Genomic DNA, 16799 nt, shown 5'->3' on the forward strand with positions numbered 1-16799 from the left:
TCCCAGCTACTCAGGAGACTAAGGCAGGAGAATTGCTTGAATCTGGGAGGCGGAGGTTGCGGTGAGCTGAGACCGTGCCATTGCACTCCAGCCTGGGCAACAAGAGTGAAACTCCATCTCAAAAAGAAAAAAAATGAATAGGCTGGGCCCAGTGGCTCACGCCTGTAATCTTAGCACTTTGGGAGGCTGAGGGAGGCAGATCATGAGGTCAGGAGTTGGAGACCAGCCTGACCAACATAGTGAAACCCCATCTCTACTAAAAATATAAAAATTAGCCAGGCATAGTGGCACACGCCTGTAATCCCAGCTACTGAGGAGGCCGAGGCAGGAGAATCGCTTGAACCTGAGAGGCGGAGGTTGTAGTGAGCTGAGATTGCACCACTGCACTCCAGCCTGGGTGATAAAGCGAGACTCTGTCTCGAAAAATAATAATAATAATAAACAATAATAATAAAAAATAGTCTCTGGTTTTATAAACATTTTTGAAACTTTATACTGGGATTTTATTTTTTAAGTTTATTTTTTAGGTTTGTAAATTGCATATGAGGGAGTATCATTTTTAGAGTTGCTGTTTTTCTGTGATAATTCTAAAGGCAGTGTTGAGTTTTTCAATAATTTTGTAAGGTACTGAGCTCTGCCCTGCAGTATGATTTTATTTTTTCTTTCTTTCTTTTTTTTTTTTTTTTTAAAACAGAATGGAGTGCAGTGGCACGATCTTGAGTCACTGCAAACTCCGCCTCCTAGGTTCAAGTGATTCTCCTGCTTCAGCCTCCTGAGTAACTGGGATTACAGGCCTGTGCCACTGTGCCTGGCTAACTTTTATATTTTTAGTAGAGGTGGGATTTCGCCATGTTGGCCAGACTGGTCTTGAACTCCTGTCCTCAAGTGATCCACCTGCCTCAGCCTCCCAAAGTGCTGGGATTACAGGCGTGAGCCATCGCACCTGGCCTGCAACATGATTTTCCTGGATGTTGGTGAATCTCAATCTTCTTTTCTGACAATAATTTTAACCATTATTATGGCACCTTTACTGAGGCTGCAAGCTTCTTGGCCCACAGACTTTAGAAGGAAGTAAGGAAATTAACATTACCTTAGCTGGGCATGTTGGCTCACGCCTGTAATCCCAGCACTTTGGGAGGGCAAGGCGGGCAGATCACTTGAGGCCAGGAGTTCAAGACCAGCCTGGCTAAAGTGGTGAAACCCCGTCTACCAAAAGTACAAAAATTAGCCGGGGGTGGTGGCACGCGCCTGTAATCCCAGCTACTTGGTAGGCTGAGGCAGGAGAATTGCTTGAACCCAGAAGGTGGAGCTTGCAGTGACCCGAAATCGCAGCACTGCACTCCAGCCTGGAAGACAGAGAGAGATCCTGTCTCAAAACAAAAACAAAAAACAGGCCGGGCGCGGTGGCTCAAGCCTGTAATCCCAGCACTTTGGGAGGCCGAGACGGGCGGATCACAATGTCAGGAGATCGAGACCAGCCTGGCTAATACGGTGAAACCCCGTCTCTACTAAAAAATACAAAAAACTAGCCGGGCGAGGTGGCGGGCGCCTGTAGTCCCAGCTACTCGGGAGGCTGAGGCAGGAGAATGGTGTAAACCCGGGAGGCGGAGCTTGCAGTGAGCTGAGATGCGGCCACTGCACTCCAGCCTGGGCAACAGAGCGAGACTCCGTCTCAAAACAAAAACAAAAACAAAAACAAAAAACAAAAAACAAAGAAATTAACATTACCTTTGTGATTCTTGCAACTTTCATGTTCATGTTAAAGTCATTTCCCATTGTGTGTGCCCCTAGCCGGTTTTTTTGTTTGTTTGTTTTAAATTCATTTAAGTAAAGCCATCACTGGTTCTTTCCTTCTAGATGTTCTCATAAAACATTGAATATAGGTTTGATAAAAAGAAGCCACTGTTACTGTTTGGACTTGAGAGAAGATTAATAAAGTCACTTTTTCTTTTTTTAAACCAAAACAAGGTAGGTAAATTGTTTGACCTTTTGTAGGCACAAGATTCATGCTGACCTCAGCTGCTTTTATTATCTGCAAATATCTTGAGTCTAAGGATTCATCATTTCCCTAACATTTTGTAAACTATCTCATCTACCATACCTACTCAAATCCTTTTATTTTAAAATTTTTGTAGTGCATCAAGGGATTATGGTTTTTGGATATTTCCTTGATGTGTTTCTATGAAACTGAGGCCCTGATTAGGCTGTCAGCAGATACTGTATTACATTGATTGTTTTAGTTGGTAGAGACACATGTGTCAACTAGACCAGTTTCTCCCTTTTGCTGAGAAGGGTGAAGCTTTTAGATAATATTTAGTTATGGGGGATGTTTGTGCCACTGTTTAAAGTGATTTGACCCTGGGTCCTCCTCCAACCTTACGTTAGAAGGCCTATTTTCCTCTCTTGTTCTAAGGGCATGTAATGAAGTCTTCAGTACACAAACTTTGTCCCTCCCTGTAGGTGAGTGGTTATTATTATTTTTTTTTGTCACGGGCTCGGATATCATGTTCTTATGTGTAAACATTGGACCATATAGTACTCACAATACTTTGGCAAAAAGCAAACCAACTGAAAACTGAAGGCATGCCTTCGTGTCTTATTTGCAACTTGGACCATGATCTTGCCCCTTGAAATCTTCAGGCTGTTCTGATGAAGCCTTCTCTATGTTGAAATGCCCAGTCAAGGTGGCCAGAACCATCTGGAGAAGGTAGAGTTGTAAATATGAAGTAACATGTATAATTCTAAAGGACTCTTATAATGAGAGAGAGGCCAGTGACTGAGGCTGGCAATCAGCTTTTTCTGATTGCCAGCCTGAAAAATCTTCTGAAAATCATAAGCTTTTTCTTTCCTTATTTGAATCTGTAAAGACCCATAAGTGCATTTTGAATTTGTTCATCTATAAGCTGTTAACCCAAATTCATGTCCCAGGTTTTTAAGAGAATAAGCAATAGAATATAGGTGTTTCCAAAGAGGAAGACGTATAGAAGCAGATAGGTGTCTAGTTCATTCATTCACAGATAGGCACTAGGTTAGATCCAGTAGTTGGCATGCATGCATCAACATGTTAATCGGAATTAAAGGCTGCTACATTTAGGCTTGGCTAGATCATCTATAAATTGAAACACAAAAGGGAATTGTTAACTAGGAAAGTACTTGTCCAGGTTCCTTAAAGTTTAAATACGGGGATCCAACTAGTATTCTCCAAAATTTTTCATGAATATCAGACTTTACTGCTGTGGAGCACTTGGCTGTTGTAAGAGGAGTGTTTCATCTCATAAGTATGGTAATGAAAGGAAATTAGGAGCCAGTGGGACAGTGCAGGGACTTAGGTGTAAATAATGGGTGAATCTTTTTTTTTTTTTTTGAGATGGAGTTTTCGCTCTTGTTGTCCAGGCTAGAGTGCAGTGGCGTGATCTTGGCTCACTGCAACTTCCACCTCCCAAGTTGAAGCGATTCTTTTGCCTTAGCCTCCTGAGTAGCTGGGATTACAGGTGCCTGCCACCATGCCTGACTAATGATAGGTGAATCTTAATTGTGAAGATGAGTACGTTTATGAGTAGAGATGGCTTCATATCAGAACTTTATCTTACAAGCTACTCTTTACTTTTCCGCCTCCCTACTCCATGCCAACAGAGTTAATGTAAGCATAGTAGAGTAATGTTTCATCTTTGTGCGTGTAGTTTTCTTTTTTTGGGGTGGGAGGAGGTGAAGTTTTTACTGTCTTTCCATCTATTTACATATGTGAGTCCAGGGAAAACAGGCAGCTTAAATTATGATATAATTTTTTACAAAGGGAAAACCTGAGTTGAAATTATTGTTTTACTTTATTCATTTCTTTACAGTGAGTCAAAAATTTTTTCCCCTTAACTTCACATAGAAAATGAAACTTTACACAATAAAGTAAGGATGGCAGGTTTCACAAGGGAAAAAGGTTGCTGTCAACTTCTTTCCTCAGGAATATGGAAATGTGGGTGGATTATCTGTTCAGAAGAGGTTTCCTTTATTACTTATTTTTCCTTTTTTCATTTAAGACATCTGTTAACATTTCACACAGCCCAACAGATGTTGGAAAGCAAGTCCCATACTTTGTTCTCAAGAAAAATGACATTTCCTCAGTTGGTTCCCCCACCTCTGTGACTGAGTCCAGCCTGCTGCATAATTTGCATATATTAAGTTATATACCTTAATGCCATATGAATTTGTAACTTAAGCATTATTTTTATATGGTAAAGTCTGATTTGATTAGAAACTAGTTTATATGTTGCTCTAGAATTAAGAGAGGGCAAAACATTTTAAAACTCTTCTTTAAGAATGGCAACCTGATTCCACATACAAGATTGGATAGCCAGTTTTTAACATTTTTTTTCTATAAAATAAATGAATTACAAAAGCTTGATTTGTTTCGCCATAAGGAAGTGCTGATTGTCATGCGACGTGGAGCGTCATTTTTATTATTTTGGCAAGAACAGGGACAGTTTTGTCTTGACAAGCCATTAGATGAATACCAGCATGTGTCACATGAAAAACCACTGATCTTTAACCCAGCTCTGTACTTAACCAAGCCTTGAAAATGAATAGTGAATAAAAGAAGAGCAAAGGCAGAGCACATTGCAGATTATAGAATCTGTTAACAGTTGCTGAAGTGAACCCAGGGAATTACAGGTATTGTTCTGTGTACAGGATTTACATTGTTCGAGACAGAAAAAAAAAAAAATCCTAGAGTACTTTCTCAGTGCAGCAAATGTGTGCTTTTATCATAAAATCATATATATTTACATAGAACTCAATGAGGTTTTTTTCCTGCAGTTATATAACTTATTTTAAGAAAGCAATGTGCTTTTAAAGAAATTAAGTAGAAAGAAGAAAATATATGCTATATGCCCTTCCCCTCAAAGAAAACACCCGACAAACATACATGCAAAACAAAATTCTTTGCTCACTTGCGTTTTCATGTATTCATTGTGGCTGATTTTTTACACCAAGATGTGATTTTTTTTTTTTTTAGAAAATGGAGGGAAAAACCCAAAACCCACCGTAATACTCAAGTACTGAAAAGATCAGTAACATTTTAAACAGTTGGTTGTGGGAATTATTGCTTACAGAGCTAACAAGAAAGAACACACTTTTTTACTCTGCTGGTGGAATTGCATTGTGCCTCCCTATAGTCTTGTTATCCCACACTAACTGAAATGCAAATTTTTTGTAACTAATTGGATCTCATTGAGGGTGCATGCACAGTGTGTAATTATATGCAAAAAGGTTTTAAAAAGTAAAATTTCCCTGCAATTACAACTTTTAATTACTATCCAAAACATGGCACCTATAGCACAGGTTTAGAATATATATGTCTGACTTTTTTACAGATTACTCAAAAACATGAGCTATGAGATGCTTAATAAGGTGTCAGCTCGAAAGTTACAGGGAAAATGTTTAATTACAGCAATCTATAAATTGAATTTTACTATAGTTATATGAAAATAAAGATTTCTTTTTAAGTTTAGGATTTAGTGTATTAGAGTATGAAAGGCATGTTATAGTGCATTCCTTTTCTTGGAAGATTTTAAATGTTAAAACATCGTCAACATCAGAAATCACTTTCAGAGCCATTGTGTTTTTTCCCTTTGGTTCTCCAGTCTATTTTACCATTGTAAAATGCTTTTGAGTTTCTTACTTTGTGTAAGTATATTTTTGCTTATGTGGTGTGATGTGGGGGAGGTAGTCACATTCCCACAATGTCTTGAACTTGGATGCAGTGAAACCTAGTTTGGTGGACTCCATAATTTCCATGGTCCATCTCTCACTATCAGTAAATGTGGGAAAGCCAACAGATGGCATTTAAGTGCTTCTGATTCTTTAACCTGAAATACTCAGAATCAGCAGCAAAAAGCAATTATTGTGGAAGTGATACTTGTCTTCTTCCTCCTAGTTTTAAATAATTTTCATATAAATGATTCCAGAGAGTTATTCCATAATTGTCAGACTACGTAGCCAGTGGAAAAAACTCAAAAGGCGTATTTGTGCCTTGTAGGTGTATTTTTTTGTACCTGTGTCTGTAAAACAATACAGGTGTCCCAGTTGTTAGATAGAAATTATCCTAACATCAAATATTCTACACAGTATGTTATATGTGGAAGTTCAGATCATGTATCTTGGGGATTTATAGAGGGGTCAAATGTTCTTTTCAAATATTTTTGTTAAAATGAGTGTTAGAGAAACTTAAAATCTTATTTATTATTGAGTCTGGATTAATTGTCTCTTTTTGTAACAAAGCTTGTCCTCTTTGTAAACTTGTGTTACAAAGTAGTTAAGATTTTGTTTGAGCAAATCCATTTAGCAGGTGCACTACTGTATATTTGTTATAAAAAATATTTTTTAAACCTTAGAAAGATATCCTGCTGTTTTTAAGGCTTGTGTTGTGGCAATGACATGTTATATTGCAGACCTGTTTCAGCCAGGGCCACCTCAGTCCTTGATATCTGAAAGAGCTCAGTTTGCCTATACTGGGTAGCATTTTGTCAGAAGACTGCTGGCTGGGCAGACTAGATTTGGATGTATTAGCTAGTCAGCCTAATAACCCTGTACAGACTGTATTGATTTTCTAGGAGAGAGTTTATGAACTAAATAAACTTGGGGTTGGTGTCTTAATAAACTGCTTCTCTCAGTCTGTCACATTTAGTTACGGAGCTGTGCAGTTTAGGGGGAAAAAAGGCTAATTCTGTTACAGATTGTTCACAGCAGGGTCTCCAAATTAGCCCTTTGTTTTGTAATGCCACCTTGCTTGGGCTCGCTTTGAGCACATTTCTCAGTTTTGCCCTAATGAGTTGCAACACTGATAATGTGGCTGATGATCTTTCATTGATTTCACTATCACTTGCTTGTCTGGTAATTGATCCGTTGCTGAGCCTCTAGTTAATTATATCGGCTTTGACATGGCCCGGTCCACGGGGAATTTCAAGTCTTGCAGAATAACAGTTTTAATAAAAGAGTCTATTACTGCAGGTGCTTGCTGCTGCATGCCAGTTGATTTTTGTGTTGTTAGTGTGTGTGTGGGGTCGGGGGTAGGATACCTGGGAAAGAAGAGGACTGCAGGACTGATAGAAAAAAGGGGTGGGGGCTAGAAAAAGAGGAAGAGGGCGTGAAGGAGGGGGAGAAAGAGACAAGGAGAGGGCGAGTGAGAGGCGAGAGAACACACAGGCAAAAAAACACACAGGCAAAGTGATACAACAGAGCCTGAGTGGAAGGAGGAGGAAGCTTGCTATTGACAGTGTCCTTAAGCCTCCCACAAATAACAGCCATTAGTGGGAAGGTCAGGAGCTGAGCAGGCAGCTTGACTGAGGCACTGAGTGCCACTTCAGAAATCAAGAGGCTAGCAAATTTTAGAGGGAGTTTAAGTGGGTAATAGCTAGCAGTAAAGGTACAGTCACTGTTGACAATTGACTCGTAGGGGCTTTTCCTGCCCTCCCCCCAGCAAGAATATTTTTATTGACCACAGGTGGACTTAATATATTTTAAGGCAACAATTCTTTGGGTTCTTGTTTGCTTCCTCTCAGATATTGAATTTGCTTCTTTTGAGACTTTTTTGTGCTTAATGGTGGTGAACTGGAGGGAAGTTTAACAGAAAAGCTTTCAGGAGATGTCGGTTCTAGAGGGGAAGGTACATTTGTGTCAACATAGTGTACGTTTTCTCATCTTTTCTCATTGTCCACTAATGACACAGAGCTGCCACTGAAGCTCTTTTCTGTTTCTTTTGTTGTTTCAGAGAGTAAGGTTTATTGTTATTCTTGAGTTAAGAAGGAGCAAGGAGAGTGGTACATTTGTCCTCGATATTTGTAGGTGGTTGAAGATTAATGTTCCTTACATTTTAAGTTTAGGAAGGATGGCTTTTTCCTGCTGACTACTTTTATGAGATGGCATGAATTTAGCTTTCCATTTTGAAGTTACTGTTTATGTACAGTGCGTTTTGTTCAGTGCTGCTTTTCCATAAATAAGGCAGACAAACACTATCTAATAAATAGGTGAATAGTTTTAAGACTTGTTTAATTAAAAATGTGACATGTTATCAAGAGTATATTTCATCAGGCAGGAAAACGTTATAGAATTTTCCACAGATATATTGAATAAAAAATGGAGTTTTTATATTGACTACTTTTTGCCTGAAATGGGACAGGCTTTTTTTGTTTATCTTTTTCTTTTCTTATGATTTGAAAGGATATTGCAGATGCTTCATCTAGGAACTTTAACAATGGATTTTTTCTACTTTTGAGCTTTAAGGAAAGGTATACTTTTTTCCTTTGCCATTCAGTTTCTCATTACTTAACATCCAGTTTAGTAATTAATAGCCTCAGGTACTAGATATTAAATAGTATATGTTTATATTTGGCAGATGTTTATTGTGCATCTTCTATGTTATAAAAACTGCTAGGCTTATTTACTTACTCTTCAGAGTATAAGGTCACATCTCTATGTATGTTATTTAGGAGTTTCTATATGGTTATAAATAGCCCAGCACACACGATACGACTTTCAGGAGCTAACATTTAGACCATAACTGAGCCAACTTTACATTCTCTTACAGCTGACTATTTTACTTTCTTCAGTGTAATTAAAAAAATATTTACGTATCACAGTTTTACAAATGTTAAAGCAAAGACTGGTGTATGTTAAAGCAAAGACTGGTGTCAGATATTATGTGTTATATCGGAAAGCATTGTTGAGAAAAATTCCCGGGGAAGGGCCCTAGCTTCTCCTCGCCCTGTGCACTGTGATTGTGGTGCTGCCTGGAGTGTGCATAAGTGTCTATCTATCTGTATATCTGGAGAGGGGTTAGTGCAGGGTGTCATTTGGTGCCTGACAGTGGAACAGTGCAGTTGACTCTTAGCTCTGCTATCCAATGACATGCAGTAGCTGAGAGTTTGAAGCTGATGGTTGGGTCTCCAGTGCTGCCTGCACACCTGACAGGCAGCTGTTAAACTGAGCAAAGGCAAGCTTGGGGAGTCACAATCTATGCATAAATGATAGGGATATCTGTGCAGAAGGTGCGAAAGAAGCTCTGACCCCCTCCCTCCCCCAAATCTCCCCCTTCCCAAATGAAATGCACAGTTCAGCCAGCTTCTTAACTACACTACACTCCTGCTACTGGCTGCCAAGAGGCTCAAAAAATCCACCTTCACTTTTCAGTCAGAAGAGGCAGAAGTGGATGTGAGAGAAAGAGAGACACAGAGAGACAGAGAGCCAAGGAGGGCAAGAGACTTGACTTTAAGAGACTCCTGTACTGACAACTCCATGCAGTTCGGAACCAGAACGACTACGGCTGAACCAGGGTTCATGGGGACATGGCAAAACGCTGATACTAACCTCTTATTCAGAATGTCCCAACAGGTAAGTTTCTTTCTTTCTTTCTTTCTTTTTTTTTTTTTTAAAGAAACCTTGAATTGTTATGGGCACTTTTGTTTCTGGTGTTTTTCTTTCTAAATATTTTTTAAAATGTGGTCACTTCCTAGTTAGGCTCTGTTTTGTCATAACTGTGTTACTGGAATGTGCAGGGTTACTTCATGGTTTCCCTAAGGGCGTCTTAAAAGAAAAAGGGGAAAGGATACTGAAGTAAAAGAAAGCAGAGACGTTTTTGAAAAGTTTCACAGTACAGCCTGGGTCAGGGGAAGACTTAATTTATTTCTTTGTTTTCTGTTAAGAATGAAAAAAGCCACCACCCAACAAATGTATCTTTCTATCAATATGAATCACTTCGTCCAAAGTGTCTGCTCTCTCGGAGTAGGTTCTGCAACCTAAAAAACAGTAATAAAATCTAGGGGCCCCTCAGAACAGCCCTACTGACTTCATGTGGCTGGAGGCACCTTCGTTCAGACCTGAGAAGAGAGAGGAGGCTGTGCAGGCTTGGCTGCCAGCGCCGAGGGTTGCTGGAGGAGTCGGCGTGCGTGGCGGGCTGTGCTGCTCGGTCCTTGCTCCTCGCTCCTCCGCTCTGCTCCTCGCCCCTCTGCTCTGCTCCTCGCCAGCCAGCCCTCTGCGCCCGCCCTTGCGTTCCCTTCGCCGGCTCCGGCCCGCTCTCCCCCGCCCGCCCGCCCGCCCGCCGGCGCACTCACTCGGGCGCAGCCTCGGCGTCTTCCCCAGAGCCGCTCCTCCGTCCCGGCCGCGCTGGAGGCGTTCGGCTTGCTGGCTCTGCTGGGAAAGCCGACGTGGTAGCGCGAGGCCATCGGTTACTGATAATTAATCACTGGAGCCGGCGGCTCGTACCATGCGCTCCGTGATACGCGCCCTGTGCGCCGGGCTTCTCTTGCACAATTGCTGGCTCCTTGGCTCCGCGGGGGAGCGAGGGTGAGAGGAAGCGAAGGGGACACAACCCAGAAACTTTCATCTTGGATTGTGCTCAAGTGAGGGAGGGAAGTTCCCTGGTGCCTCCCTCCTAGACACGTCTTGCTTTTCCAAAGCCTACACCAAACCCACACAAAGCAAGTTAGTTTGATATTATCCACACAGCACGAAAGTACTATTGACAAGTATACTTGGATTTTAAGTTGATGGTGGTTGTTAAGAAATATTGTGCCACTCGTGAGGAAAAAAATAACTGCAACTGCTTTCTTTTTAAAAAACAAAACAAAACAAAACCCTTTGTACGAGTTCACGAAAATCAAATACTTTCAGTTAGATATTTAAAGTTGTTGATAAAAAAAAAACAATTTGCTAGGCTATAAACTGCTACAAGTTTAGAAATACATTTGCAAGAGATAATACCTACAACCAGGGGTTTGTAGCATTTAGCTAGAGAACAGTTTTAGCACACAATTCTAGATGGGATAAGTGCATTTGAATAAGGTGTATTTTGACATATCCTGTAGAGGGACCCTGATTACTGCTGATACAGTAAGCTGGGATTTAAATGCAATCAACATAAACCCAATAAGTAACTCTTCATGTGCAATTTCCCATTCTTTCAAGTGAAAAGTTCATTTCCACATAGAGATGCTCCTTGTCACTACAGAGTGCTATGAGAGGTGTTTTCGCGACGCATCCCTGCCTGGGTGGCTTTCTCATAGCTGGAATGCAGAGTGTTTTCGCTAACCTTAGTACCAAGTAACTTGTGCCTCACTTTTAAAATTACATGTCACCTTCAGGGTTTTCCTTGAGTTAGTGGAGGCCACGCGTGTGTGTGTGTGTGTGTGTGTGTGTGTGTGTGTGTGTATGTGTGTGTGTGTGTGTGTGTGTTAGAAGGGAAGATTGGCTTAGGTCTCCCTCTAGCTAGAAAAGAGTTAATAAAACCAGATAGAGATAATGATCAATTGATAAATGGCTATTGAGCCACATAGATGGTGTTAGATTGCTTATTTGGCACTAGCCCATTTCCAAGTAGATTTGAATCTAAGGAGATTTTGTCATGGAAAACATTTTAGCTAAAAAACAAATAAAAGTAAATAATATAAATGATGGGTCAGAATTAGGAAAATTTATGATGTCTTTGATCCAGCTATCTGTGTGGATATTTTGTGTGTACCTGTGTGTGCATATATGTGTAATGGTGAGCATCAGTGACTATATGGAGAGAATAGAAATGTAGGGAACTAATTTATGCTTAATTGATGCTATTGAAAGTATATAATATTATGCTATTTATGAAATAAAGTAGTACAACAAAGGGAGAGAAATCACAGTTTTAAATATGTTTATTTTTTGGTTTTGATGTAGTTAGCAATCACTCCTACCCCCCCCAACTCACGTTTTTCTATCATGGTCACTAAATGTTTGCCTCTTGTGCATTTTTGGAAAGTATGTAAGAGAGGGTATGAGCTTACATGTTTTTTCTCTTCAAGATGACATTTTAGTTTGTATAAATATTACATAAACTTAAGTTCAAACTATGTAAGTGAAAGTATGTGTGCTGTTCATATTTAATATGTTTGTTTTTCTTACCTATAATTCATCAGCAATGCTGATTCAGCATGTGTGTGTGTGTGAGAGAGAGAGACTTATTGAAATTATATCTCTGATATCTCTTGAAGCCGGCCATTTCAATGAATATTACTTTCAATATATACAGTTAAGCCAGCTTTTGTTACAGGTAAAAGTTTTTCCAATTTAATCAAATATGTAGAATTCTGTATATCTCATTTCTGAGGCATCATAAAGAGGTTTCTCTAGATTATGATTATTTTATTTCTAAGTAATATTTACTTAGCTTATGAAATGAATAAAATTTATTGGGTTATATTTCTTATAAAGTTTTCTTTAATAGTATAAAAACTAATATTTTCCTGATTATTTAGACATTTGAAAAGTCTGACTAGTAGGGCTGCTAATAAAAGCTTTCAAAACTGAGTTACAGATAATTTACCACCAGTACTTAACTACAGAAAAACTTGTGGGAAATGTCTCATGAATACTGAAATTTAATAATCTGGTTTTATGTGTTCTATAAGTAAACTGGGAAGTAGGGATACAAAAATCTTTGTCTTTTGTTTCATATGAACAAAGTTGGATCTGCTTAAATGTGTATCTTTCATTCTGTCTGATAGTAACAAACATCATAGTCTGAAGCCAATTTGGATTTAGTGGCATTAAGTATGTGCCCCTAAAGTTCAAGTTAAGACTATTTGACTACAGTTTCCTGTGCCTGTACATTTTTTCTTCTATATTGAAGTATGATTTTCTCAAATTATTTCTATGTATATGGCTGAATATTTGAGAACCTTAAAGGGTATGACATTTGTGTAAAGGGAGTTCTTCTTTGGATCAGTTTGATCAGTGACAGGTGGAGAATGAACCTTATTTTGCCTATTTTAGTTTCACAAGGTACTGTTAAAAGCAAAAAATAAGGCTTGCTTTTTCAAGTTTTTTTTTTTTTTAATCACACTTGAGGCAATTTTTCTATTTGTATAAATATTCTATGCATTTGAGAGAATAGTAAATAAAATTCTTGTAGCTATCTCAAGGGATGTAATAGTCCAGTCTATTTAAAAATCTTTTCAGAAAGGAAACCATACAGGTAAATAGCTATAGCCCACATTTAATATGTTACTAGAGACATTTACCTTTTGTTATTGGCGAGGTATATTTAACCTGTTTCAAATAAAATGTAGATCCCTTAATAAGGTCTTTTTTCATACTTGAATGAAATACTAAGTTAGAATTATAAATGACTCTGTGCATCATTATGTAGTAATTTAGGATTCACCCGATGATGTAACAAAATTAACAACATAATTTCATTGTGAAACTGTGTCTTATTAAAGAACAACTGTCTGACATTCTCTTACAGTTGCTTTATTTAACTTCATGCAAATATTATTAGTAGTGACATTTTTCTATTGTGCATTAGATTCTCTCATTAGCATGATGTGTTAGTTATCACCAGAGAAATCATTTTCTAGATAGGTGAGGGGCAAACCAAGAAAGCTAAAAATTAAATCAACGATTTACATTAATACCAGAGCGTCTGCTCACCAGAGATATGACAGAGTAAAAGCAAACTTTCTTACTAATATAAAAATCTAGCACCTTTCAGAGAAATGATAAATAAAATATATTATAAGAAATGTATAATAACATTGCTAGAATCCATTTAAGAGTGCTCAATATGAATTTTCTTCAAGAATTTTTTTTTCTATTCATATAGGCCACCAATCTCAGTTTCTGGAATCTATATTTTTAAATGAAAATGGTTTTGTTCCTACCCCCAATTTTTTTGAGTATTTATTCACTAGTCATTTAAAAGGCATATATATAGTATTACGAGTCAGACACCTAATTGTACATAGTGGTTTGGGTCTTCTTTATAGTTCATACAACACATTTTTATTCCAAACTCTGTCCCACTCAAATAGACATCCCTTTTTACATAGGATGTATATTCTTATTTAATCAAAGTCCTGAGTAAAGCAGTTGATAGTTAATGGTCTTTGAAAACGACTTTCATTGCCAGGCGTCATCCATCCCTAGCTTGCTTTCTGCAGTTTTCTCCCTTTTTACTCCTTTCCTTACAGTTAGTGTGTTTGGATGATCTTGTCTTACTGAAAAAGGATTAAATTGACTAAACTTGTGGTCTTAATGCTGAAATAAATATTTATATTATATTAAGAGGCATGCAGTTTTAGCCTGTTGAATTACTAGGCTACTACCTCCACTTTAGGCCCCTCTTAATTTGAGTGGTAATGTTATATTTGAATTATAGACATATATTCAAATATAATTCTCAGTATATTTTCTGATAACATAACACTAAAGTAGGAATATTTAGGTATTTGTATTTGTTAAGATACAAATTGTAGGATAGAGACAGGTGCTTGGTTTTGTCCTAAACTTTGAAGGTCTGTAGATAACATGCAGACGAAACGTAAGAGATACTGTCTCATTTGTAATGCAGTGGGAAAGTAATAGTTTATGTGTGTGGTATTCTAGGTACATGTAAGCAATGCAGATAAAGCATGCACAAACATTCTCAGATACGTATTTTGTATATGTTAAAAATCTGTGCACGAATTTGAAGTTTATTTTCAACATGATTCATTTAAATGAATTTGAACACAGTAGGTGATCATTTTGAAATTATTTAATTTTCTCACCTTTCTGTCATCTGCAAACAGGTCCATTATGTTTGTGTAATTTGTAAAGCCTTTTGCTAAGGTGAGCCAAGTAACCGCAGTTGAAAAATAAATCCCTCTAAGGTGCAGATATCTTATCTATAATTGTAGGTATTTTTTATAATTATATTTATGAGTGTATATTCACATTCACTGATAAATCCAATTATTCATGCATAGCTTTATGGAAATCTGATTAATGCAGTGACAGGACAGATTTGGGCTACCACAGCAGCACATCCTCCCACTCCCATGTCAGGGTTAAGAGCCGCAGCAAATCCTCCCTAACTAATTAGATGCTGAGTAAGGCATCTCTGAGAAGTTGGGGCTGAAGCGAATGGGTCACAACCAAGGCAGGATTGCAAGAACTCCAGTGATAGTGAAAGCATACAAGTTTGCCAGGTCGTTGTGACACAGGGAGCTGATTCCAAAGGAACAGTCCGTTACAGATAGTGAGCTGGCGTCATCCACTTGAATGAAAAACACAAATTCTAGTGCCTCCCTCTCTCTACCTTGTATGCCTTACACACACTCAAAGAAAGTTGCATTGGGTGTCTGCCGTTATCTATCTGCAAAGCTTTTGAGAGGATTTTCCTTATAAACGTGAATAGCTAATGATTCTGTGCAGCTCAAGAGGTATTTTCTGAACTTGGCACTCTAGATTAGCACATATATCAAAAGGAAAGAGGAAAAGAAATTGGAATTTGCTTTTACCTTGTGTCCATAATTTGAACCATGGTGTTTGAATCAATCTAGGAATTAACTCCTTTTTCCCCAAAGAGTGCTGCCAGAGAACTTTGTGGTTGTAGGAAAAAAACAGAGTGAATCGGGTGGGTTGACTTTTTCAGTGAGAGAAATTTTCTATGGGATTCCCTGCTTGTTATTGTCCAAAAAACATGGAATATAATGGTTCCAAGATTTCCTTTCACGTGAGGTTTGGAGCCTGGTTTGTTATGCGTGTAGAAATGATTCACCATTTGAAAATCCTCTTGTACCTTTGGTGGTATGCTTTTGTGGTCTGTTTATGGTGCTGCTCAGTGACCACCCTTCTCCAGGCCTTGGTCAGAAGATTGTTTGGGGGTCCTAGGAAATGCTGGATCTCACTACTGTCTGCCAAAGCTCATGCCATTTTTTATTTCCAGAAAAGCAACTGGCTTCTACATATTGCTGGGTGATCTTCATCTACTGAAGGACCCCAGAGACAGGGAGAAAGGGAGTCAAAGACCCTTTCAAGAAACTCTGACATTTATTTTTAAGCTTTAGAGAAATAAAGGAAAAGAGACATAATTCAGGAACAATAGCCTTTATATCCTCATATAGAAACAAAACATTGGGTAATAGAGGGAATGTTTTCCTATAAGAAAAACTAGTAAAGATGTAGGAAAAATATGATGAAAAAAATCTGCTAAGCAGCTCAAGGTCTAAGAAGTTTTAAAATGTGCAGATGACATCCCAGAAATGATGTCTGGGGCCATGACATCCAGGGTCTCCACATTTCCTCCTCATTGAGCCTGACCTGTACTGCCATCTTCCTCCCCAGGTTTAAAGAAAGTTTAACGAATAGGAAAAATAAAAGTATTGATTATTTTTTAATTTGTACATTCCCCTGTAGGAAGCCTCGCAGATTTCACAGTGTGCATTCAAACCCTCAGGTGAAAAATTTATGACTGGAGTTCATTTGGGTGAAGACAGTGTGCAGTGTCATTCTGTTCAAATGCTGTATGTAGCATTTCATGCCACAAAGTGCAGAGATCAGGGGAAGAGAGGAATCTCTGTATGTTTTCTTCATTCACAGAGCTTTCTTTAATGGAAATGCTTGTGGAAAAACAACACATTACTCAAACTGGCTAGTTTAGGAACCAGATTCTCAGCTTATTAATCATCATTCCAATTAAAAAAAAGAATTGATCCTTTAACAACAAAATAATATCCTTTTGTTTTTCTTTAATTAAGCCCATCAGTTTTTCATTTCTCTCTGTAAAGAAAATGAAAATAATCTTGAACAGTAGGAAGTTACTCATTGAAACAACTGATTCTCTTGAGCATATCTGACGTCTTATTTACTCAATACTTTTGAAGTGTAATGTTATTTCGCTACTGTCTTTAGGGTTTATGTGTCATTGAGTGGTGTTGATTTATAAATCTCATTCCTATTTGGTTGGCAGAAATTTGCTTAATGACCTAAATACGAGGTTATTCTGTTCCTATTTCCTT

The 16799-nt window shown here is 38.3% G+C and overlaps 1 protein-coding gene across 5 annotated transcripts in view; it reads left to right on the forward strand.

Annotated features, from left to right (window-relative positions):
- The window catches only part of BNC2 (basonuclin 2), a 459271-nt gene that overhangs the window by 135282 nt on the left and 307190 nt on the right, over positions 1-16799 (forward strand). For all 5 annotated transcript variants that reach the window (XM_050761635.1, XM_050761636.1, XM_050761637.1 and 2 more), the window contains one exon: positions 9178-9378. In XM_050761635.1, coding sequence (XP_050617592.1) covers positions 9178-9378 — 201 coding nt within the window. The remainder of the gene's footprint in view (positions 1-9177; positions 9379-16799) is intronic.

The sequence above is a fragment of the Macaca thibetana genome, chromosome 15 (assembly GCF_024542745.1).
Source record: "Macaca thibetana thibetana isolate TM-01 chromosome 15, ASM2454274v1, whole genome shotgun sequence".
Lineage (NCBI taxonomy): Eukaryota > Metazoa > Chordata > Mammalia > Primates > Cercopithecidae > Macaca > Macaca thibetana.